We start from the raw sequence: 24608 nt of genomic DNA on the forward strand, positions 1-24608 counted from the left end.
TATGAATGTCCATGAGACTGCCTATTGTATCTTGACAATAGCCCCCTCCCACATTTACTTAACCTAATTTAAGTGGGGCTCTATTTCTTCCACCTTCTCTCATTTGTACATTAGAACTCTCAAGAGTTGTATGGATTAAGACAATAATACAATCTGTTTTCCTCTCAAGGTTAACAAAATAATTACAATGCAAATGGAAATGTTTTAGAAATTGTCGAATTTTACAAATATAAAATATTAACATTAAACTGAGAAGTAACATTTTAATTTTGCTATACTTTAATAAGAATTAGCAACTGGGCAAAAGGAATAAATACTATCACCTTTTTTTTTTTTTGGCAAAGAGAAACTAGAAAATCCTGCTCAATGGTTAACTATGGCTAAAATTTTTTAAATCTGATTTCTACAAGCATAATTTCACATAGTTTAAATTCATAACAGCAACCACAAAAAATTAAAAAGAGACTGGCAGATTTTTTAGCATACGATCATAGCAGATTTGGGACCAGGAGAGAACTACTGCAGACTGTGACTTATAAATGTTTTTAACCTGACTACTGCAGAACAGCTCATACTTGGGCCAAATTTCAGTCAGAATAACATGTTCCTGGATTCCATAGATACATTTTCAACACACCAAGTTTTGCAACTAATTTTTACAAATAAAGAATTTCCTTTTTAATCATAGAAGATATGGATTTGGGTAAATCGAAATACCTGATTTGTAGAAACTTAATAAGTATGTTTCATAACTACTTTTTAAACCACGGCTACATAAGATCAGACAAGTGTGAGAGAAAAGGTTTAATAAATAGAATGCAGGACGAACTGTAAAATTCCTAAGTATTTAAATATGTATCAACTTTAAATTAAAAAAAAAAAGTCTTAAATAAGGAAGTACAATGATCCTGTTTTAGCCACTAGTTCCCCTTTTCTTGTAATCCATCCTACGATCCAAATTTCAGCTTGGGTCCACCATTGCAAGCTGTCACTTTTGACTAGAAATGGTATAAAGCCAAGGACTACACAATAGCGGCTTCCTGCTCTGGCCCCATCTCCTAGACCACCCCCAGGCCATGCCTGCCCACAGATGCTGATCCTACCAAGCCAATAATCCACCAGTTCACAGCGAAGATCCCATATTTTTTAATACTCTTGGCGCAGTATATATCCTACAATCTCACAGTTCTCATTTTTACTGATTTTATTTCAACAAACTCAAAAAACTACTAGGCAAATGCTAGTATGAATGCAAAGTAAAATGGAAAAGGGAAATGCATATGAAAACTCATAGACATTAATTGGGAATGTGCTCAATTCCTTTCAAAATACCAGTGAGAAACAGATATAGTAAAATACAGAACAGAAAGCTCTGGGTAAGTACTGTTAATCCAAACAATCTTGTTATTCTAAGTTTGCAGAATTTTGATTCGCATCTGGCATGGTCTGACTAAAAAGCTCTCTCCTCTGATAAACCTATTTAGACTGAAAGGCCCTTATCCCTGCAACTAAAATAATTAGTCAGGGCTTAACTTATTAGTTTAATGTTGGTCAAGGATGGCTTCTTCCACCTTGAGCAGGATCATAAAATTATGACTGTTAGTGGTTAGGAAGGAGCTCAAGGTCATTTAGCCCAGTACTTTTATTCCATGCTTAGAGGATTTCTAAACCCTAGTATTATATCCATCCATATGGCCTCTCCCCACAGCCAGTATTACACAGAACCAAATAAAGAAAAACAATTCTGTAACTTGCCGAATATCACTTAATACTTTTTAAGGTAAAAATAACTATCAGTAGCGACTGACGTTCATGACTTTCTCTGTAGAAAAAAAAGTAAGGGTGCACTGGGGAGCGTAATACCACAATTAGGGTCCTGAAGTCATCTTTTCTAATATTTTGCCTTAAAATAAGTTTAAGAGGTCACCATGGAATCTTATCTACAAGGATGTTGTGTTATACGTTGATTATATGTTGCACAGCACCTAAAAAAGCTTGTCTGGCACCAGCTGCAGCAAGAATGGTAGGGTTCAAGACAAGACAAATTAAGTGGGATGATTAAAAGTGAGAGGGAGAATGTGGGAGAGAAATGTCAAATCAGCATATGAATGATAGGAAGAGAAAGGGGTTCCAAATATCCCCCCAAAGGTTTAGGACACCATCTACAAAATGGGAAATTTAGAACACGCACAGATAACAGCTACCTTCTATTGAGCAGTTTCTATGTAGAAATTAATTTAACTAATCTCACTGAAGCTTTCTAACAACCCTGAAGTAGACGGTATATTTTATAGATGAGGAAACCATTTACTTACAATAGTTTAGTCTTTTCCAATGGTACATAGCTAGCAAATGGCAAAGCTAGAATTTGAACCCATGCTTGCCTGTCTTGACTTCAAAATTCACATCTTAACCATTATGCTAGACTGAATCTCTAGGACAAAGGACACTAAGTAAAGAACCAATCGATTAGCTGATATATTACAATAATTAGCTTGTTATGGTTATGAAGAAATTTTTGTTACTCCCTTGCTTCAAAGTTTCCAAGTTTCATTATGGCCTACAAGATAAAAGCAATTAGCACTGTACTTAGCAACCCTTTTCCTCTTTTTTCTGGACCTACCATACTTACCTAGTATACCTACTATTCAAAAACAAACTTTCTTTTCTAGCTAGGCTGATATTCTACTGTCCCCTAAATCTACCTCATCATCGATTATGCTGTACTTCCTGTCACATGTCTCCATTACTCTATTTTTCATTTCCATCTCCTTTCAAGTGAATCCCCTTCACATTTTACCTCCTTTATGAGACTTCTTAACCATGCCAGTCTTTACTAACTTCTCCTTTATTTATATTATTGAAGTTTTACTCTGTGTTTTGGCCCCTTAAAATCAAGTGTACTTCAAGGAAATTGTGTACATATAAATAAATACATATTTATTTATTTGAAATATATGTATTTATTTGGAAATAAGGCTTTATATAAACTTTTAAAAATCATTAAGTGCCTTAGGAAGGGCTCTGTGAATACAGAAACCACAGAGCTTAAATAACTGTTTGAAATGAATGAAGTCAGTTGAAAGTCTTAGTTACCAAAGCCAGACATTTCAAATTTTTAAAGGTAAGTCAACCCTTACCTTTAAACTTAGAAGTCAGTTCCTGAGTGGTACAAACAGTTATGCACTGGGCTGCTAAAAGAAAAGTTAAAGGTCTGAGTCCACCCAAAGGCACCTCAAAAGAAAGCCCTGGCAATCCACTTCCAAAAAGTCAGTCATTGAAAACCCTGTGGAGCACAGTTCTACTCTGACACAACGCATGGGGTTGCCATGAGTCAGAATCGACTCAACGGCAACTGGTTTTTTGGTTTTTACCTTTTAGACTTAGGGAGTCTAAGCATAAAGTTTCCGTTTAAAGACTCTTTTCCATGGAAGTTTCAAGTTAATTAGCAGTCAGTGGAACACTAAGAGCTCTAGACACCTCCTGCTTCGCTCTGGGCTTTCTGCTTTCTATACCCTGAACTATACTGCAGTGCCCTCACTCTAAGGGGCTCCGTACTCACACCTAACAGTGGATGTTATCCAGTGTTTCTTAGAAATATCTATAAAACCACTTTATTGAGTCCAGTCACTACTCCTCAAATGTTTAAGAAAAAAAAATTTTTATTTCTATCATAAAAAAGTTTGCTAGGCAGTTTCTGAAAGTCAAACAGTTTGCTTATACTATCAGTAAAACTAATGGGGAAGCAGTAACTTGATACCAGGAAGAGAACAAATCTGAGAAGAATTCTGGGATAGAAACATTTACATAAGTATACTAATAAATACTGTACACTAAGGCAAACAAATGCTCACTTCCACTATAGGAATATTGTATTTAAAAAAATGCTCTGAAGTGATATATCTAAACTATAATTTAGAGGGTAAAGAAATGTTTGAAAACACAAGCCTCTCCCCTTCCCCAACCAATACTAACCTGTTAACTACTAGCAATATCATCACAGCACCCTGGAGACTAGATCTGCTTATAAGTCAAATCTATACCAACAAGACTTTCAAATCTTCGTCTGTGGACCACTTATGTCAAATATTTAAGTCAACAAAGTATAACATTTGGCTAGTAAAAACAAAATAAAATTGTTCACCTTGGCTGATTCGGGGCTAAATTTGATCTTACTTACATTATCTCTTCCTGGTTGTGAAGCAATTCCAAACTTCACAGGATAGTAACAAAAACTTAGAAGAAGAAAAAAAAATGCCTCTGCTACATTCCAACTATGACAACTTATCCTAGGCAGTCCTTTGAACTATTTCTAGCAAACTAGATATGCTGAGCTACTACTACATTGGGAATAATCTAAAACCAAAGTCACTAAATTTACATGATCATATTATGGGTTAAAACAACTCAAACTGGAAAAACAGCTTTCTCACTGAAGGCCTATAGAATTATAGATAAAAGAGATCTAGCTCAGGACAGACACATTCACTTAGTAGACAATGTAAGATTCTTCTCTGTTCCAGTCTTTAAGCAATCTTTAGTTCAGGTACTAAGAAGATGCTCAGCTTTGTTCCATCCATACCCTTTTCCTTCAGCCAGGAAGTCAAAGCACAATAGCATTTAATAAAGCAGTTCACTCTTTATTGTAAGATGATAAAAACTAAACCAAACCCATTACCAACTCATGGCAACCCCACATGTTGATAGAAACTGTAATATTAATAGTCTTACTTCTAAACTTTTAGATGCTTATTATGACCCAAGACTTCAAATACAATCGTCCTTCAAGTCTAGGATTTACGATTCTATCTTATTCGAGAGAAAACATCTCATTGTCACAACGGATTTTAGTGCACAATAAGATAAACATGGGGTGTAATTCTGAACGAGCACCATTCTACATCAAATATCGAATGGTTTTACCAGTGTCCTTTGCATTATTTTTTTTTTAATTACATTTAAAAGGAAAGAGGACTGTGATCCCTAGAAAATACTGGACTAACAAGCCTGACCAACCCAGATTTATAGAGATGAGTCACGCACAACTTTCAGGCACGAAATAATCTTCTGTATCCTCTGTGAAGCAACTAAGCTGAAAACTGCAGGTGTGTGTATGGCCAGTCGCCAAAATCTACGACAAGATGATTTCAAAAGCATCTTGAATGTTCATATTTCACTATCAAACTGTTTTAATGTAAATTAAATTTGATCAAAACTTCAATCAAATTCAAGGAGAGTCTTTTATAATTTCTGTAATCATATTCCAAAGAGTAAACTATAAGACTTGTTTCTATTAAGTAACAAAACTCAAATCATGTTTAAGGCAACAATACCACAGAAGTCCTCTTAAACAAAAACCACAACCTATAATAGCATCTTTAAGAAGCAATATTTTGTTTTTCCTCCTTCTTAGCCAGAGTTTTCTCCTACTTCCTCTCTCTTTTCCCTCACCCCTCTACTTCAAAGAAAGTTAACTGCAGCCAGGAAATGTAAAAGGAGGAAGTAGGAACTCATCTGTGTACACGGGGAAGGAAAAAACACAACAATATCATGGTATCCTGGCTAGTGACCTAATTAATATGCATCCGTTATATTGTCTGTAAAATAATCGTTCTATTTCTCTCCTCATTTAACTTTCCCAAATACTGAAAACTATAATCTATGATGGTTACACCCTTAAATCCCCACCTCCAACTACGTGTCACCCAAAACTGACAAGAACAACTAACTTAATACATGCCACGTGATATTCATTGCATGGAAATCATTCACACAGGATTCAAACAAGTGACCTACAAGTGAAAGAATTTATAATCTGTATTAATCCTGTGTCTTCTGTTTTCTAACTATTACAATATATGTTATCATTCTGAAACTTTTTAAAAAAAAAAACTTTTTTTTTTCCTAAAGAAAAGTGGTGAATGGGATTTCCCATTGTAAAAACATTTAATTCGGTTCACCAAAAACGGAAAAGAAAAAAAAAACCCACTGCTGTCGAGTCGATTCCGACTCATAGCGACCATACAGGACAGAGTAGAACCACTGCCCAGAGTTTCCAAGGAGCACCTGAAGATTCCAACTGCCAACCTCTTGGTTAGCAGTCACAGCACTTAACCACTAAGCCACCAGGATTTCACAGCAAAATATAATCTTGTGGGAATTTCTGACACACGGTACATGTACTCATCACTCTCGATTAAAAAATATATATATATGTATATATATATATAAACACACAAAGGCCATTTCCACAAAAGATGTTTTTGCCCCCATAACAAGTCTGTAAATGATAATTAGCACCCAGATTAAGAAGAAACTGCCTTCATGAAATTTAAAAATGTGAGAAAACACAATTAAGGAACCATTTTAAAAAAAAAAAGTCACTTGTTCAAGTTTCCCCAATTCCCTTTGACTTACACAAGGTTACCCTGAGGTTGAGGTATGGCAAGGCACTATTTACAAAATCTATGCCGGTAACAGCTGCCATGTTTAAGATGCCAAGGAATTTAATGCACTGTTTGGACAAGTGGCTTGTGAAAACACTAATCAGATGAACTCCTAATTCTTCCTTTACCAACAATGTGTCTACATTTCACAAATTCATTTAAAAAATTAAATTAGAAAAGCTAGACTGAATCGTCCTAAGTCTTAGAAGTAAATTTTCATTCAGAATTCTACAGTAGCATTTATATACTTGGGGATATATTTTTTATTAACCTGATTTAAAGAAACACCTTAAATATAAAAATTGGAATGCATCTAAAGAAGTTTTATTATAAACCATTTATTACCTGTAAAGTGCATACAAAATTCAAAAATTAAGGCAAACGATCCTAAAATCAACTGCTCTTTGCTAAACTCCTTTATGATTCTTAGAACTGAGAATTAGTTCACATTATTTGGGAAACACAAAACGTTGAAATGTTAAGTGAATCAATTCATCTCTGAGAGATACAGTATCCTTTTAGGCCAGAGGTCAACTTCTATACTAGCAAAAATGAGCTGCTGTCCAGTCTATTTAAACTCATGGTGACCCCACGTGTATCAGAGAACTGTGTTCCACAGGGTTTCCAATGGCTAACATTTTGGAATTAAATCAAGGGCCTTTTTTTCAAGGTGCCTCTGGGTGGACTCAACTGCCAGCCCTTTGTTTAGCAGCTGAGCACCTTAACCATTTGCACCACCCAGAGACTCCATATACACAGAGCAGTCCAAGTAGCTAGCCTACTAACACAGATAATCATACAATGCACCAAGGCACGTAAGACTTTTTAGCTCTTGTGCCTTTATTTGAAAAATGACACATCAGAATGTGAATATGAATGTTTTAAAAAATCCTATAAAGTGTCAGAACATTCTTTCAACCATTATCATTTTAATAAATATGTTGTAGAGTTTTAGGCTACCTGAATTCACCTAGTCTAACTCTCTCTAAAAGACTGTTAGAAATACATATGTGTGTGTATGGTTTTACTGGGTATGTGTGTAATCGTTTACAGTAAGCTAAATAGCACTCACATTAATAACAAAAAAAATAAAACCCAAGGGGAAAGCTCCAATGCCTCTACTATTAATCTGGGATTTCTTACGAACTTTTAGCTATAAGTACTATAAATGCACAGTAAAAGGTAACAATACAATAACTAGGCCATTTAGTGAAATAAAGGAAGATCATGCGGTAAGACAAGAGCACAGTTATGTAGACTTCAATATAGTTATTTCCTAGGAAATAACATTTACGCCGATGGGACTACCAGTTCATTTTGGTAGACCCAGAGGCACTAAACTACTCTAATTCCCTAAGCATTACAACTCCACACAACAAGTCGCTGCTCATTAACTCAACTTCTTGTTTTTTCCATAGAAACAGTGGCTCTACACTTTATTTCCCAAAAAACAGTTACTAGGATGAAACAAAGTAACAGGTATATTGACTTTCTACTCCATTAAGAAAAAAAAAAATCAAACAAATTCACTTATCCTTTCTTGTACTTCAATTACTATATTTTCAATATTTAAATAAAAAGAAATCTATAAAATATAGCTTTAATTCAATTTGAAGTCTAAATACACAAAGAGAACAAACTTCTATGGTTTTTACTTATACCTACAAGATTTAACTTGATTAAAACTTTTTACAAAGTTTATCACTTCAATGTGACACTTTTCACTCAGTTTAAACCGAACAGCACATTAGAAAACGTTTTTTTTTTTTCAATTACATACATCTGTATTTATATTTACTTGACAACACTGGGAAACTAAAATTTTCAATTAATGACTATCTACAGGAAAATTCCCCCTTAAAAGAAAAATTAACTGCAATTACGCTAAACTGATGTGTATGCACAGAGTAAACACTACTTCTCTTTAATTACATTAACAGACACCATTCTTAACCTTTAGAGTTGGAGACAAAATAATTTATACTAATATCCAACCAGTTATTTTCTATCAATGAGTATTACTGAAAACGTTAATTTCCACAACAGAGGGACTTTATCGCCTCTGTATTCTCAAGGACATAATGCTGCCTGGCTCACAATAGGCTCTCAGTATATTTTTGATGATCGAATAAATTATTTATCCTATCATCAATTGAAAATTTATTGAATGTATTGGGTTCTGGTCACACCTAGATATTAGCCGAAGCTTAATATTTTAAAAAGAATCAACATTTGAATATCAATGAGGTTTAATGAATAGTTAATTCTAAAAAGTAACCTAAAATTTCTTACCTGGTAGGGCTGAAAGGCACTATCTTCAGTTAAAAAATCCAGTTGTTTATCTACTAGGAATTCTACTGCAGTGACTGAACTGGGTACACTTTTTTCAACCAGGGGTTTGAAAGTCTGTCAAAAGAAAAAAAAATTTCTAATGATTGCTTTCTGGGTAGTAGCCTCAAAATATGAAGGGGTATATATAAAAAATAAAAAAAATGGATTAGTGTCATCACAATGGTCTTATCATACCCATTGATGTTAGTCTCATTATAATCTAAAGCAATAGTTTTATTCATACAATAGAATATCTGTACCTATTAAAAAGAATGAGGTAGATATATACGGAGTATGAAAAAATTGCAGCATGCTGAAGTCCAAATTGTTTATTTAGGAAAAATAAAAAAGGTCCGATCAAATACATATGTATAAAATATCTGTTAAGAAGAGACTGCTTCTAAAAAAGTAAATTGGGATTGCAGAGTATATTTACCCCAGCCTTTTTTTCCAACCACAAGTATTATTCTTTATAAAACAAAGTAGTCATGGCTAAAATACGTAATTTTTTTTTCCTAGCTCATTCACATGAAGCAGGATTTTAAATGATCAGGATGCATCTGGTCTTTTAACTCCACCCCTTGTACTCACCACCCCCACCCCAGCCCCAAGCACAAATAAAAATCCAGCTGCTTCAGTGAGACACCGTGGGGGAAGGGAGCAGGAAGAGGGAGTTAAGAGGCACAACACAGCCCAACTAAGTTTCTCCGTCTCCACTGCCTTTTTTTTTTTTTTAAAGTGAATCTAAGGTCACTTGATTTTCTTAAAGGAAGACTCATCTTTTACATAAAGGATTTTACTCGTATCTTGGAGTGGGAGACAGGGTGGGCAGGGGAGGAGGAAGAAAATAAGGGTAGTATTATGCATTTTCCTATTGCACTGAATGAATTTTGAAGTAGAGGAAGTCTGACTAAAACAAAATGTTTTATATCCATAGTACTGTTCTAAAAACTCGAAAACAGAAACAAAATTCCACCATCTTTTTTTAAGACATATAGTGACTTTACTACAAAAGAATCAAAGTTTGGAAAATGGAATTAACCAACTGGGCTCCCAAATTACCTATATCACATGGACAACACTTTTTCCCTAAAAGGCAACATGTGACCATTTGGATACAAACCAAAGCCCTTGGCACAGACAGTAATAATCCCCCAGGATTTCCAGTGCCATTGTGTTTTTCCCTTTTCTATGTCTTAAGGAAATCTAACATCTTGCTAATCACAACTAATAAACATACTCTGGGGTAAAACTTCATGATCTTTAGTTTTGACTAGCTGTTATGGAATTTCTATATTTAAGAAATTCGTGTTGAAGCTTTAAATTCAACTCATCACAGAGCTCTGTAAATAGTCTTTTGAAAAACTAAAAACACACGAGAACAGGCGAGTATTTAAAAAATACCTTATTTCTATACTATCTACACCAAATATATTAACCAATTTTCAATATTTATGATCAGAACACCTAATCTCAGTAACATCTCCCCTTACTATGTCCTAGGCTCACTTTTTATATACTACATACGTATAAAAAGTATTTTTAATTCAGTGAGACATTAATTTTCAAAACAGAAAATCCCCACATTACTTAGCGGTCTCCAGCTACTGTTTTCATCTAACATTTTCCATTTTCCAAGATGTAAACTCCTAAAATTAACATTTTATCAATTTTATTCATTATTTTATCTAACAAGTGACTAAAAGTTTGTAAGAAATAGCACGTTTAATATATGATCGATTGACATGATAGCTGTAACATGAAAAAAGTATGATTCAGCTGATCTGTGTTAGGAAAAATAATCCTTTTCATATTATATTTGTAGTCAACTAGAAAACACTGGCACCTTCTCAAGAGGGCTTTTAATCACTGAACTTTATCAAATGCTCTATTTCTTTTCAAACAGTACCTTGCTGGTCAGGTCAACTTCTCAAGGTTAACAAAAAGGTCCACAAAAGATATTATCTGGTGCTAAAGATGCAATTCAATTAAGTGGATTTGAAAAAGAAGTGAACCTCTCTAGTCTTGAGTGCTTCTTTCTTACGCAAATAATACAGGTGGTTTGCATTTCCTATGAGACCCAGTTATTTTATAATATGAAAAGCATTCTTCTGAAGAGACTCTCTCTGAGCTCTGCTTTTTATGGTTAAGTCAGAGTTCTAAGGATAAATACCAACAGGTCAACTTAAAAATAATTTAAATTACACTGAGCTAATAAGGAAAATTTTAGTTTCTATGTTCAAATAAAAGAATTTCTCAAGTTTTAAGATAACTGGTTGGAAGTCATTGGTAGAATTTAGGTGCCAAAAAAGAGACTAGTTTACAATGATCAGATTTTAATATTTAAAAATGCTGATCTACTTCTGATACTTAAGCACTTATAATCATCAACAAATGTAGATCAAAGTATATTATGCTTCTTCAATAGCAAATATAAAGGCCACAACTTACAGATTCTATTTAAACTACAAATATGTTCCCACCAAGAGTGGATATATACCTTTCCAGTACTTGTTAAAGAAATGTTTCAACATGTACTAAAGGAACGATTGTGAAAACGTGTGACTGATCCTACTTTATGGGAAATTAAAGATAAGCAACATATAAAATGATATAGTTAAATTACATCCTGATTTTTCTTTAAAGTGGCAAATCAACACTGTTAATTTATACCCAAGTCAAACACATCTCAAAAAGACATTAGCTTAAAACTTAAAAATACACATATTTAAGTAAAAGCAAATGGTTCCTGTAACTTTTATGATGAATCTGTAGTAAATATTTCACAGGTCTAGGTGCACTGGAATGTAAAGAAACTAGAACTCATGCATAACTTAGTAATTCAAGTCTCTAAAGATATACCATTCTATGAGGAACTTCCACAGCCTAAGGGGAAGCAATGAGCTGCCATCTGATGAAAAGTTAGAGTAGAATATGGCCCTAATCACAAAAAGACTATTATTCAAATGCTGAAGGCAGCCTTTGAATTTCCAAATGAAAATTACAATTTAAAACAAATATTCATAGTTGAAACAAAACACACTTTCAATTTTGTTAATAGTTGAGAGTTAAGATCTTTTGTCAGTATTACCTGTATTTTAAAAATGTTTGAAGCCAAAATAAATACTTAGTTGAGAGCCTACATTTTTAGTAGGGCCTACCAAGCTATAGGAAAAATGCTTAGAACAACTGTATCCTGTTTGGGGCTCCATGCTGTACTACATTCCATTCACATGAGGAAGAGGCGAACAGATGAGCCCTCCCCGAAAAACATTTTTAAAATAAATCAGCTATAGCTCTCAAACACAGCTCAGCTGCTCAAACAAACCATGTTAAAGCTCACCATTTAACAGGAAATTCAAAGAGTTTATGTCTGCACTTAAGTTTCTAACCATCTCCGGTTAACATTTAACAATTCTTTTTCCAAGTAGAAATCAGGCTCATTAACTTAAAAAATGCTGATAAAATTCTGACTAAAGGAAAATAATGAAGCAGAAAACAATCTAAGCAACATTTTAGAAGTCAAGGTTTATTAGTCTACCTAAAAAAAGCAAAAGGGCTGGAGTGACTTGAAAGAACAAAGTCCAAATTCCCACCCAAGCAGGTCTATTGAGAAACAGTATGCTGTTAGAAAACAAGTTGGGGGGTGGGGAAGGGAATACACCACACAAAAAGCCTCCAAAGCAAATACACCCCCCCCTTCTCTGGAAATATATTCTGAAAACCCAAATTTTAAACACTTCTCAGCCATGATACTTTAATTAAATTCTAGCTCTTAAATTAATCTTTTACAGCATTATGAAATTATCACACGATAAACCTCTTCCTAAACAAATAAGATAGTTAAAAATTCTTAAAACTAAGAACACTGAGGCTAGATCTATAAAAGGCAGTGGCCTTAATTCCTAAGGCAGAGAAGCAAAACCAAATGTAAATTAAGACAAAAGAAAAAGGAAGCAGAAAAATACAAACCGTACTTTGTTCCTGAGAATTTTAAAATTTCTTTAAATCTCAGAAATCCACGACACGGATTTAAAGGTCAAGAAGTATAACTGACATTTTCATTTTGTTCTTGAACAGTATTTTTTTTAATCTAGCGTAAATACTTCTTCAGTCTTCAAAAATCACGGGCAAATGGCTCTCAAACCAAGCAGCATTTCTGAGCTCACTTGCGGCGGCGTCATTGTATAGGAAGAAAAGCCAAGACCACAGAATGAAGCAGAGGCTGTAACCTAACAAGTCTCCAACGAGCAAATGACGATTTTCTGTCTGCTCTGGCTCAGCCTGGCAGTGATGAGGATTACAACTTGCTCTTTGTCATCAGCACTGTGGTGTTAACGACCACGAAATCCTGCAGCTGAAGCACTACTGCATCCTCCGATCTGGGTCAGGATAATTTCTCCCGAGGTCGCTTACATAACCAGTAAGATACTCCAAATAGAGAGAACAGCCATCCATCAGCTACGGAAAACCTTTCCCACTGTACTCTGTCTGCGTGGAAACACACTGCAGTAGCTTCCAAGAGTGCAGACACCCAAATGAGAACGGAGTACTTGGCTTAAGGCACACTGAGAGAAGGGAAGAGGCGGTGCTCTGTAAACTGTAACTAATCCCCCGTCACAGGTGCTGATGGAGTCACTTCCAGCACGAGTCACATTACTAGCGATTACTCATTTGGCTGCGGCCATAGAGACTGGCTCATAATTTTAACTACGGACAAAGGCAGACTAGTGGCGAGACTGAGAGCTCAAGTTTACTGTCTCTTTCATAAAGCAAATGGAAATAAAGTTTTGCTTTCCAGATTTACCAAAGTGAAAAACTGCAGAAAACAAATAATATGTAAATATCTCTCAACTGGGCAAAAATAAAGCAAAACTTCAAATCATCAGAAATACTCTCAGGGTGTTTTCATGCAAAGAATTTATTTTTAGTTTAATCATTTTACCTTAAAATATACAGATATAAAAATCTAAAAAAAAACATTTTTGGTCTAACTAAAACCAAATGACATAACCACCAATTTCAGAGGCATTTTATTCAAAAGATAAACAAACTGGTATTTATTTTGGCAGGTTAAAGAGAATACTCCTGAAATATTTTCAACTTTAATAAAAACAATTTAGACAGTCCACAAAGGCCTATAATTTAAAAGCATAAAATATTTTTCAAATTTGATACCCAATACATGCTCTTCACTTCTATCTAGAGTTGTGCTATCCAATATGGTAGCCACTAGCCGCACATGGGAGACTTGGTGGCACAGTAGTTAAGGGATCGGACCAGCTGCTCCTTGGAAAGCCTATGGGGCAGTTCTACTCTGTCCTATATGGTCTCTGAGTTGGAATCGACTCACTGGCAACGAGTTTGGTTTTTTGGTTTCGCCACACGTATGGCTGAAAATTAGGATAGTCTGAATTGAGATGTGTGCTTTATGTGTAAAATACACATCAAGTATGTGGAAAAACTAAGATACTGCTAATATTTTTATACTGATTACACATTAAAATAATATTTTGGATATACTGGGTTAGTAAATAAATGTATTAAAATTAATCTTATCTGTTCTTAAAAATTTAATGCAAGTACTAAAAATTTTAAATCGCACATGTGGCTCGCATTTTATTTCTACTGGACGGTGAGGCTCTAGCAGTAATCTCTCATTTTACAGTAGAAGCTTACATGATGATATAAAGCTAACTTCAGCCACTCAAATCAAAGAACAGATATGAAAACTCTGAATCTCATGTGACTGTATGCTAAAACATCAGGTGAGATCTACTAATTTGTCAGTACAGATTTTAACCTTCCCAGCATTCAGTGAAATATGCTAGCTTCTGATTTAGAAAAGGAATGTTGGCCATATACTTTAGTCAAACATGCTTCTATATTAAAATTTAAAATACCATGCAATGAAAACTTTGAAAATATACCTGTAACTGCAAGAAAGTATTTCACCTATTTTACTGATGTATATAAACGGTCTTTTATTATAAATCTGTTCCCAGATTATCTCAATCACCTTCAATCTCAAAACTCACACTGATTATTTTTATATCACATACCCGAACAACTTATCAAATCATGGCAAAAGAGAAATTTTGAGCTACCAGCCAACACCCTTTCCCTTTATTCTAGATCTACCACTTTTATTTCACAGAAAACATCAGGCTAGCCATTTGAAAAGATATTTTCAATTTAGTATATTATAGACTTGCAATAATAAAAATCAATCAACTTTTTTTGTTTTAAGATAAAGAGATGAATAATACTGATTATTCTAAGGATGTTAGTAAAACATAGTTTTAGAACGTGGATGATGCTAAAATATAACTTTAAAACAAAGTATTTTTTATACTGCTGTCAAGTGAATATTAAATTATGAAACCTAGCCTAATAATTAATCATTTAGATATGAAAAAGAAAATATATATGAAAATAAAAGAATTTACAATGTCATATAAACTACCAGGCAACCAACTGGATATATGTTGTTCGCTGTCCAGCTGAGTCGATTCAAACTCAAATGACTGATACAGGGTTTTATAAATTTTAAATACATTTCATAGTATATTCCACAATTCATTGTATATTGAAGAATGGGATGAATATTTTATATGATTCATCTTACAATCTTACATAAACTCAGATTTGACTATATATGAAGTAAATTTAAAAACAGGTGTTTTTGTTCCTCGGGTATATAAAATCAAATAGCACAGAGTACTATACTTACCCAAGAATCTAACTGCTATCCAAAAAAAAAAAAAAAAACTGCTATAATACTCATATATTCCTAGAATATAAGATGCATTAATTTTTATAAAAGCATTCTAATTAACATCAATACTGGAAAAAAAAAAGGCATTTATTTTAAAAAAGGACTGTACTTCAGACTACATCATGGTTGAAGTAAAACCAGATGCTTCTCCACTATTATAAAAAAATGCATACAGTCAATTCCTGATGTAAAGAAGAGTGAAAAAGGGTGTAATGAGGTAGTTGAAATACTGTTTAAGTTGCACTTTAACACATATTTTTATAAATACCTGAAAATGAGTTTGGCCTGGTAATCTAGTAAATTTTCAACTCAAACAAAAATAGTGAAGTGATAGTACACTTGGAAACAAGCATAAATTGTTCAGTTTTTCCACCAAGTCTCCTTATCTTCATTCTCTCTGGTTCTTACAAAAGCACCAGTTTGAGGACAGTAGCATTTTGTCCCCCCAAAATTGATGGTTCCATGGTTTATACTTGCTTTAATGGATTGAGGAAGGAAGATGAAGAATTACTGTTAATTTTTCTTTCTTCCCTTTTTTTTTTTTTTTTGGCGGGGAGGAGGGGTTTTGTGGTAGTTTAAAAGACCTTTCCTGGCAGCTAAACCAGGCTAGGGGAAGAGGAAACTACTCCAGTTACTGCCCAGAAATACACATCTCTGATTTCCTTCCTTTTTAGCTGGTTTCTAAGTTACAAACTGAAAAAAATCAACAAAGGTGGGAAAGTAAACAGAGGCTAAAAGGAAGGCAACACTGTGTGGCTATCGGTAGAAAATATCTTCCTCTCAATAATATAAGAACCTTATATGTAACAATTTAGAGTTAAACAGGTATTTTTTAAAATTCCATTTATCTCGGCCATGAAAGGAATAAATACATCATCCTTATAGGTAAGAAAGCTTAAACCAGTGGATTCTCTGAGTGCACAGACTGAAGGAAAAAAAAAAATCAAAAAACTCTTATGTTCGATGACCTAGCGTTATTAATAAATAATGGAGCCCTGGTGGCACAATGGTTAAAACACTTGGCTGCTAACCAAAAAGTCTACGGTTCAAACCCAACAGTCCGCTTCTGTAAAGATTACAGCTTAGTTAGTGGCTAAAACATTTTAACTCGATAGTGCCTCATACAAAGTGCGCAGCTTCAAGAATATATTCCTCAATAAGCTATATCGTTAGTTATAGTCAAGATGGCTCTGACGTATGGTGCCCTTACATACTACAGAGCTAAATGCTGCCTGGTTCTGTGTCATCTTAACTATCATTGGTATATTTCAGGCCACTGTTGCTGCTGTTGTGCTGTGCCTTCCAATCTGGGGGGCTTATACGCCAGCGCTATATCAGACAGTATTTTATTGTGACCCATAAGATTTTCACTGGCTAACTTTTGTAAGTAGATCGCCAGGCCTTTCTTCCTACTCTGTGTTAATCTGGAAGTGCCATTAAAACCTGTCAACCATGGATGATCCTGCTAGTCTCAAAATACCGGTGGCATAGCCTCTAGCTCACAGCAACACGCAAACCACCACAGATGGGTGGTAGATATTGCCCTATAAATCTATAAAAATATACAAGGTCACTGGGTGGCATAAATGGTTTGTACTCATCTACTAACCGAAAGGCTGACGGGTCAAACCCACTCAGTGCCATGGTGGAAGAAAGGCTAAGCAAACTACTTCTGTAAAGATTACAGCCAAGAAAACCCTATGGAGCAGTTCATACTCTGTAACACAATAAAACATGTAACTTCTGTGTCATAGTAATGCCCAAAGAATTATATTACATAAAAGGATTTTAAAGCTTTGCTCAGAAATATAAAAAGGACATTGTTTGGGGAAAGTGATAAAATAGTAACAGCTGGAAGTAAAACTTATTTAATTCCTATTTGTTACTGTTATTTTTGACAAGAAAAAATATGTTTAATATGGAAAATGTAAACTAGAAATTACTTAAAATGACCTAAATCCTAACAGGTAAAGGATCCATTTTAAGAAATAAAAATTAGTTTCCTTAATAATTCACATAATTACATTAGAGGGAATTTGGATAACAAAAGAAACAGATGAAAAGGATCCCATAACAGTCTTATTCCAAACTCAGCCAGTTAACCATTTTATTGCACTTCCAGCCTTTTTTCATAAGCGTATTTGTTATCAAAGTTCTACCATACAGTACAATTTTCAAGTTGCTCGTTTTACTTAATATTTTTTTCACATTGTTACAGTCTTCATTGCTATTAATTTAAATAGCCACCTAATATACACATAGTCCAGTAAATAAGCATTGAGCTTTATTATTCATTCTCTTAATACTAGATGTTTAGGTTGCTTTCAATTTTGTACTATTACAAATAACAAAATGAACATCTTCATGCTTTTACCATAACAAACAATTCAAGTTTAGATAGGTCCAAATCAATTACATTTTAGAATTCAAAATCGGTATATAAGCTTATAGCCATTATTGGTCTTTGAAAAAAAAAAAAACATGCCATTACCAAGAGATTAGAGGTGTTGTTGTCAGGCGCCATCGAGTCGCTTCCGACTCACAGCCATACTGTGTACAACAGAAGGAAACGCTGCCTGATACTGTGCCATCCTTACCATCGTTGCGGTATGTGAGACATAGGCACTTATTAATACAACAAATTATGTGAACGCTGCAACCTGTGTAAGGCAGAAACCTGTCAGAGAAGGAAAACTCAAATAATTTCACTAATAGAAAGCAAAAGAGAAGTGGTAAGACTGCACCCTGTCAAAGGCGGAAAACTTGCAAGACCAGGAAAAACAAGGCAGTCTCGCTGAATTCCAGCTCTCACAGGTTTCACTGTATTTACAAAGGAGAGCTATTTAGTAACTATATGCTTGTAAACATGAACTTCAGCAAAATTCCAAAATGAACTATCAGATGAGATAAACAGATAATGGAAATAAAAAGAAAAAACAGTAATTATTACTCAGAGCAAAATACATTTGTTGAGAGTAATTGTCTTTAATTAAAGAAAAGAAGGTTATTAGACTAATAATACTTGAAACTAAGATACACATAGGAAACCCGATTATAACAGAACTTTTCTCAAGACAGCCTGCAATAGATAAGTCAATGAAATATAGGCTGGATGATAGTTCTAATGTATCTGCAGCTGGTTAAAGAGAGCCAATTAATGGTGCTGTTATTAACCTGTGATATGCTATCCCTCCATCTTTGGTCTTACACACTCTTTATCACTTGAAAGCTGGATTTATTTTCAGATTTCAAAATGACAATGATTCAAAAATAAAAGAATCAAAATTAGGATTTTAAAATAATGGAGAAAAACTGCAACAAGGATTAAACCCAAAACTTAATAACGAAAAGACTGTCTTACATTTTGGTTTAAAAAATGTGTAAAATGAATATATGGGAGACCCAGATTCCTAGAAATTCATGTGAAAAAATCCTCAAAGTTTTGAAGACGCTAAGCCAACACATTATGTATCCCCCCCACCAAAAAAAAAAGGCAAATAAAAATCTAACCTTTATTAATAAACACAAAGTGCCCAGATCAAGGGAGGTAATACTCTCCGTAGATTTTGGACTGGTTACCCAATCTCTGAAGAGCTTGTTCAATGTGGGGCACTATAAGAGGCACAGTTATAAAAATAAACAGATGTGTTAAAGAAACATAAAAATCATAGATTATAAGGATCAGCTGAAGGAAAGGAGAATGTCTTGCTGAGAGAGAGAGAGGGGGGAGATGGACAAACAGTAACTGTGTACAACTACTTAAAAGGTTAGGTAACTTTGGGAGGGAAGAATCTTAAAAGAAAAATTTATGGGCAGGCCAATTTCTAACTCAGCATGAAGAAGGAACACATTTCTAGTAGTTAAGCTCTTCAAAACCGAAGCAGACTTCTTCATGAAGAAGTAGGCTTACTATAACTAGAAGCATTTAAGAAATATCTGGATGAAAACTTCCTTGTCAAGGCTGCCTCTGAAGGATCCCATTTCTGGATTTTAACGGGATACTTTAAAATATTAAAGGTCTTCCAATTCTAAGATTCTATGACTGTCTTCTTCAAGCCAATTAATGTTTAAAAGCAAGATTAAGTTAAACTTTTCATAAACAGCTACTTGTGCATAAATAAAGGAAATGAAAAGAAGTACTCCTGAACATTCATTTATTATTCATACAAGGTGGCAAAATTAAAAGTAACACTTCCCATTTCAAAACAGATTGTAAGTTAACTAAATAGGGTATTCTGCTTGAGAGAAATAAAATTACTTGGTAAGCTTCTGTGGCATAGGATCTCTGTGATCTACAAATCCTTTCTTATGAAAAAAGCAAATATAATTTTGTGGGGATAAGAAGTATTACACAATTAAATCAAGCCAATCATAAATACAAAATGTGTTAAAATGGTAATAATCATAAAATCACAAAAGAAATTTGAAGTTAAGCTAAAATAAACTCTTACAGGAGGTGGCTTGAGTCCAGTCAAGCATACCATTTTAAAGAGTAGGGCATGCACCCTTACGTCTGCACATGACTGGTTACATGGCTTTTCTTGGGCTAAATCTAACTTAAAAATATATTTCTGATTTTTCCTAATCATTTCATTGTATTCTTTGAAACTTGAATAGGCTATCTATTTATTTACTGGTTTCATTCATTTCCATCTGGTAAACGTGGAAATGCACAAGTCAACAGGCTCTACAATTATTTCCTCATTACCTCCTTGTTTGTAAAAAAAAAAAAAAAAAAAAATTCTGATGTCAGCAACAATCTCGAAGTGAATTTTTCAACTAACAAAAGGGATTTACAATTTCTATTAAATTAACGGTATGACAGCATAATAATTTTGGTAATTCTAAAATATATGTATTTCAGGTGGCAATGATCTCCTACACTAATTAGTGTTGAGATTTTAAATGAGGAAACCCTGGTGGCACAGTAGTCAAGAGCTACGTCTGCTAACCAAAAGGTTGGCAGTTCAAATCCAACAGGCGCTCCTTGGAAACTGTATGGGGCAGTTCTACTCTGTCCTATAGGGTAACTATGAGTAGGAATCGACTCAATGGCAACACGTTTTTGGTTTGGAAGGTAACACCGAAGTTATCAAAGTTTCAATCATTTATCTCTTATTGATAATTTATGCCAATATTTTGACAACTGTGACTATCAAAGTACTGCAATAGAAAGTAAAACAACAACAAAACTACAATGGCAGCTAGAGCTCCTTCACATAATTAAAGACGTTGGCACTTAAATATTTCAATTACAAATTACGTTTCACTTAAAACTAACTTTTCTTCCCTTCTTTTAATATGTTGCGGGACAACTAACAGTTATACGCAAACCAGTACAGAGAAAACAAATACCCCAAATCTCTTCTCAGGTTGATAGCCACCAATAAAACTCTGATACACTTCCTTTAATAAAGACACTCCTTTTTAATATTAGTCCGCAGAAAGTTCTGTTGCTACAATGTCATTAGGTGCCATCCAGTTGGTTCTGACTCACAGTGACCCTATGTACAAAAGAAGGAAACATCGCCCAGTCCTGCACTTTTCTCACAAGTGTTACTATGTTTGAGCCCCTTGTTGCAGCCACTGTGTCAATCCACCTCATTGAGGGTCTTTTTTACTTTTTTTTGTTTCATTGATCCTCTACTAAGCATAATGTCCTTCTCTATGGACTGGTCCCTCCTGATAACAAGTCCAAAGTAAGTGAGATAAAGTCTTGCTATCTTTGCTTCCAAGGAGTATTCTAGTTGTATTTCTTCCAAGGCAGATTTGTTCATTCTTCTGGCAGTCCATGGTATGTATATTCAGTATTCTTTACCAACACCACAACTCAATGGTATCAATTCTTCTTCAGTCTTCTTTATTTATTATCCAGCTTTCGTATGTATATGAGGCAATAGAAAATACCATGGCTTGGGTAAGGCACACCTTAGTCCTCAAAGTGGTATCTTTGCTTTTTAACACTACAAAGAGGTCTTTTGCAGATTTGCCCAATACAATAAGTCCTTTGACTTCTTGGCTGCTGCTTCCAGGAGCCTTGACTGTGGATCCAAGTAAAATGAAATCCTTGACAACTTCAATCTTTTCTCTGTTTATCATGCTTCATATTGCTCCAATTGTGAGGATTTTTGTTTTCTTTACGTTGAGGTGTAATCCATACTAATCTTCATCAATAAGTCCTTCAAGTCCTCTCTGATTTCAGCAATCAATTTTGTTAATGAGTCTCTCTCCAATCCTGATACCACATTCTTCTTCTTATAGTCCAGCTTCTCACATTACCTGCTCAGCATACAGACAAAGCATAGTGGAAGGATACAACCCTGACGCACACCTTTCCTGATTTTAAACCACGCGGTATCCCCTTGTCCTGTTCAAACACTGCCTCTTAGTCTATACAGGTTCCACGTGAGCATAATTACATATTCTGGAATTCCCATTCTCTGCAATGTTATCCATAATTTGTTATGAATCATACAGTCGAATGCCTTTGCGTAATCAATAAAACACAGGTAAACAAACATCTTTCTGGTGTTCTCTGTTTTCAGCCAAGATCCACCTGACATCAGCAATGATATCCCTTGTTCCATATCCTCCTGTAAATCCAGCTTGAATTTCTGGCACTTCCCTGTAGATGTACTGCTGCAACCGTTTTTGAATGCTCTTCAGCAGAATTTTACTTGCTTGTGGTATTAATGATATCGCTTGAAAATTTCTGCTCTACACTTTAATTCAGGCCAACTCCTTTTTCACTGAGGACATCTCCCTATAAAGGGATGAGGCAACCAATGTCCCAGGGCTAAACGAAACAGGAAAAAGCCGAGGCCCATTAATGATGCCCAGAAGCCTTCCTTAAGTTTATCTGTGTAGAGAACGAAAAGTTTCACAATTAGAGTCTTCATGGATAATAAAGATTCCTTCCAGGGTTCTAGTTTCGTTCAAAGTTTCAGACAGCAGGTAAGCAGTCTGGGCAAACAAACTTCTTTAGGAGTTCTGTGGATCTAGTAGTGTTTTATAGCTGTCGAACCAGTTGCTTTTTCCTTAGGGATCTGAATGTTTCTCTGCACTGACCATTTGACCACCTACTTTCTGAGCTTTTTAAAATACGATCAGCCTTCTTCATTTCAGGAATCCCCAGGATCATCTTTCCTCCTTCCGCTCACATTTAGGCCAAACTTTTTTTTTTTTTTTATACTTTACATTTTAACTTTGTGCTGTATCCTACTTGGTTCTGGAGAACATGGGCATACTTAAAAAGTCACATAATTTGAAAATTTTAAAAATCAAATAATTTAGTCATAGAAATAAGCATTTTTCTATTCTCATGGGGAAAAAAAAAAACGCAAAATGCTACAAAGAGAAGCAACTGTGTATGAAACAGGCTGTCAATAGGGTCAACTTAAAATGCTCTCGTACTTTCCTTTGCCCGGAAGAAAGGAATTTTCTTTACCATTCTCTGACAGTGGTGAAGTACACTGACTTTTATTATGTTTTATTATGCTTATTATTGTCATTAATCAGTGAAGAATTCTGAAAAGGATACTTTGCTTTCAGAGCTTGACGCTGAATGTAGAGTGATGTTAGCCAAGGCCTACAGTGCAATGGTTCTCGAAATGGTTCCCTCTACTCACTCCCAGCCAGCAGCAATGGCAACATCAAAAAACTTATTAAAAATCTCAGGCTTCACCCCCAATACACTGAATCAGAGATTCTGACAGTCATTCCCAGCAATCTGTTTTAACATGTCCTTGGGGCAGTGGGTTAGTGGGTTGGGTAACTCTGATACTGTAAAGTTTGAGAACCAGTGGCTTAGAGCAAGTATTCTTAACCTGTGTGGGGTCAAAGATCCTTTTGAGAATCTGGTTAAAGTTATAGCTCCCCAGAAACATGCAAACACTTATCTTGCACCACAATTTCAAGATCACCGGGAGAACATTCTAAGAATATAGATTCCTAAGCCTTACATTCTGGATCTATTGGTTTAAAAACTCAGGGTGGGGCCCAGGAATCCTTAATTTTAAAAAAAGCTTTCTAAGGTAATTCAGATGTTTAGTCAGCCTTGGAAACCACTGCTTCTGGGGACCATGAATCCTGGTCAAGAATACTTGCCTAGACTGAGTATATCTCAGAGCAGAGTGTCCAGTCCAGGACTTAAGACATTCTCCTGTAAGATGTGAGTTCCTTGCCACTTTGCTCTCTCATCCTCCTACTTTGTCAGGAAGCACAGGATCTTTAAATAGCTTGCCAATAGCTTATATTGGAAAGCTGCCCAATCTCAGTGTGGGGCTGTTTGAACTATACTGAGGCCCTTTAAACTCGACCCAATTTCATATACCAGGTTACCAAAATCGAATAACCCAGGGCTAGAAGAGGTAAGCTCTTTGGTATTATGCAAAGACCTATTTAAGGATCCTCTGGCTTCCTAAAACATCAGGCAGCTGAAGCAACAGGCTTTGAAAGTGGCAATGCTGCTTCCCCAGATTACATGGAAAGCTAGAACACGCACCAAATACCAAACAGTATAACCTCCAAAGTTGTTTCCTCTTAATACTTAAAAAAAATAAGGATTCCAACCATTGAGGCTTCTTACTTACCACTCACAGTAAGAGAACAAAGAGGAAGTTCCTCAAGGGAACTCATGAAGAGCCAGATATGTAGTTAATCATTTAACAAAAGACTTCAAGGCTGATTTAAATTGCCTGTGAAGCAGCAATAAAGTTTTCAGGTCACATGAGCTAGAATGAATTGGCTCAAGCTTTGGCCCACAGAGTTGACGCTCAAAAATCATGCCATAGCCTTTTCCATTCTATAGTAACAGTTGCAGCAAAAAAAATTTTTTTTTTAAACTAAGGTTAGGGGTCCTATCTTGAGATCCAGAAAGTGTATGTGAAGTTATAAGGAAAATATATTTTGAGCTACTAACTTTCAAACAGGAAACAAAATTCTCTCACTAGTAGTAAACTAAGCTCTTGATGTACATGCTTAAGTTTAAGTCCATGCCCATTCATTATTCATTAAGTTAGCTAACATCTTATTAAGTACCATAAGGTGCTAGC

The 24608-nt window shown here is 34.9% G+C and overlaps 1 protein-coding gene across 5 annotated transcripts in view; it reads right to left on the reverse strand.

Moving 5' to 3' along the window:
- JMJD1C (jumonji domain containing 1C) overlaps positions 1–24608 on the reverse strand; it is a 321108-nt gene that overhangs the window by 81944 nt on the left and 214556 nt on the right. For 3 of the 5 annotated variants that reach the window (XM_064269625.1, XM_010589154.2, XM_064269624.1), the window contains one exon: positions 8739–8852. The exons of 1 other annotated variant lie outside the window; for it this stretch is intronic. Coding sequence is in view for 1 of the 4 variants with exons in the window: in XM_010589154.2 (XP_010587456.2) it covers positions 8739–8852 (114 nt within the window). In the remaining 3 variants the exon portion in view is untranslated. Of the gene's footprint in view, positions 1–8738; positions 8853–12754; positions 14311–24608 lie in introns of those variants that run through there. One more of the 5 variants, XM_010589158.3, reaches the window with a different exon arrangement.

This window comes from Loxodonta africana, chromosome 16, assembly GCF_030014295.1.
Source record: "Loxodonta africana isolate mLoxAfr1 chromosome 16, mLoxAfr1.hap2, whole genome shotgun sequence".
In the NCBI taxonomy this organism is placed as follows: Eukaryota; Metazoa; Chordata; class Mammalia; order Proboscidea; family Elephantidae; genus Loxodonta; species Loxodonta africana.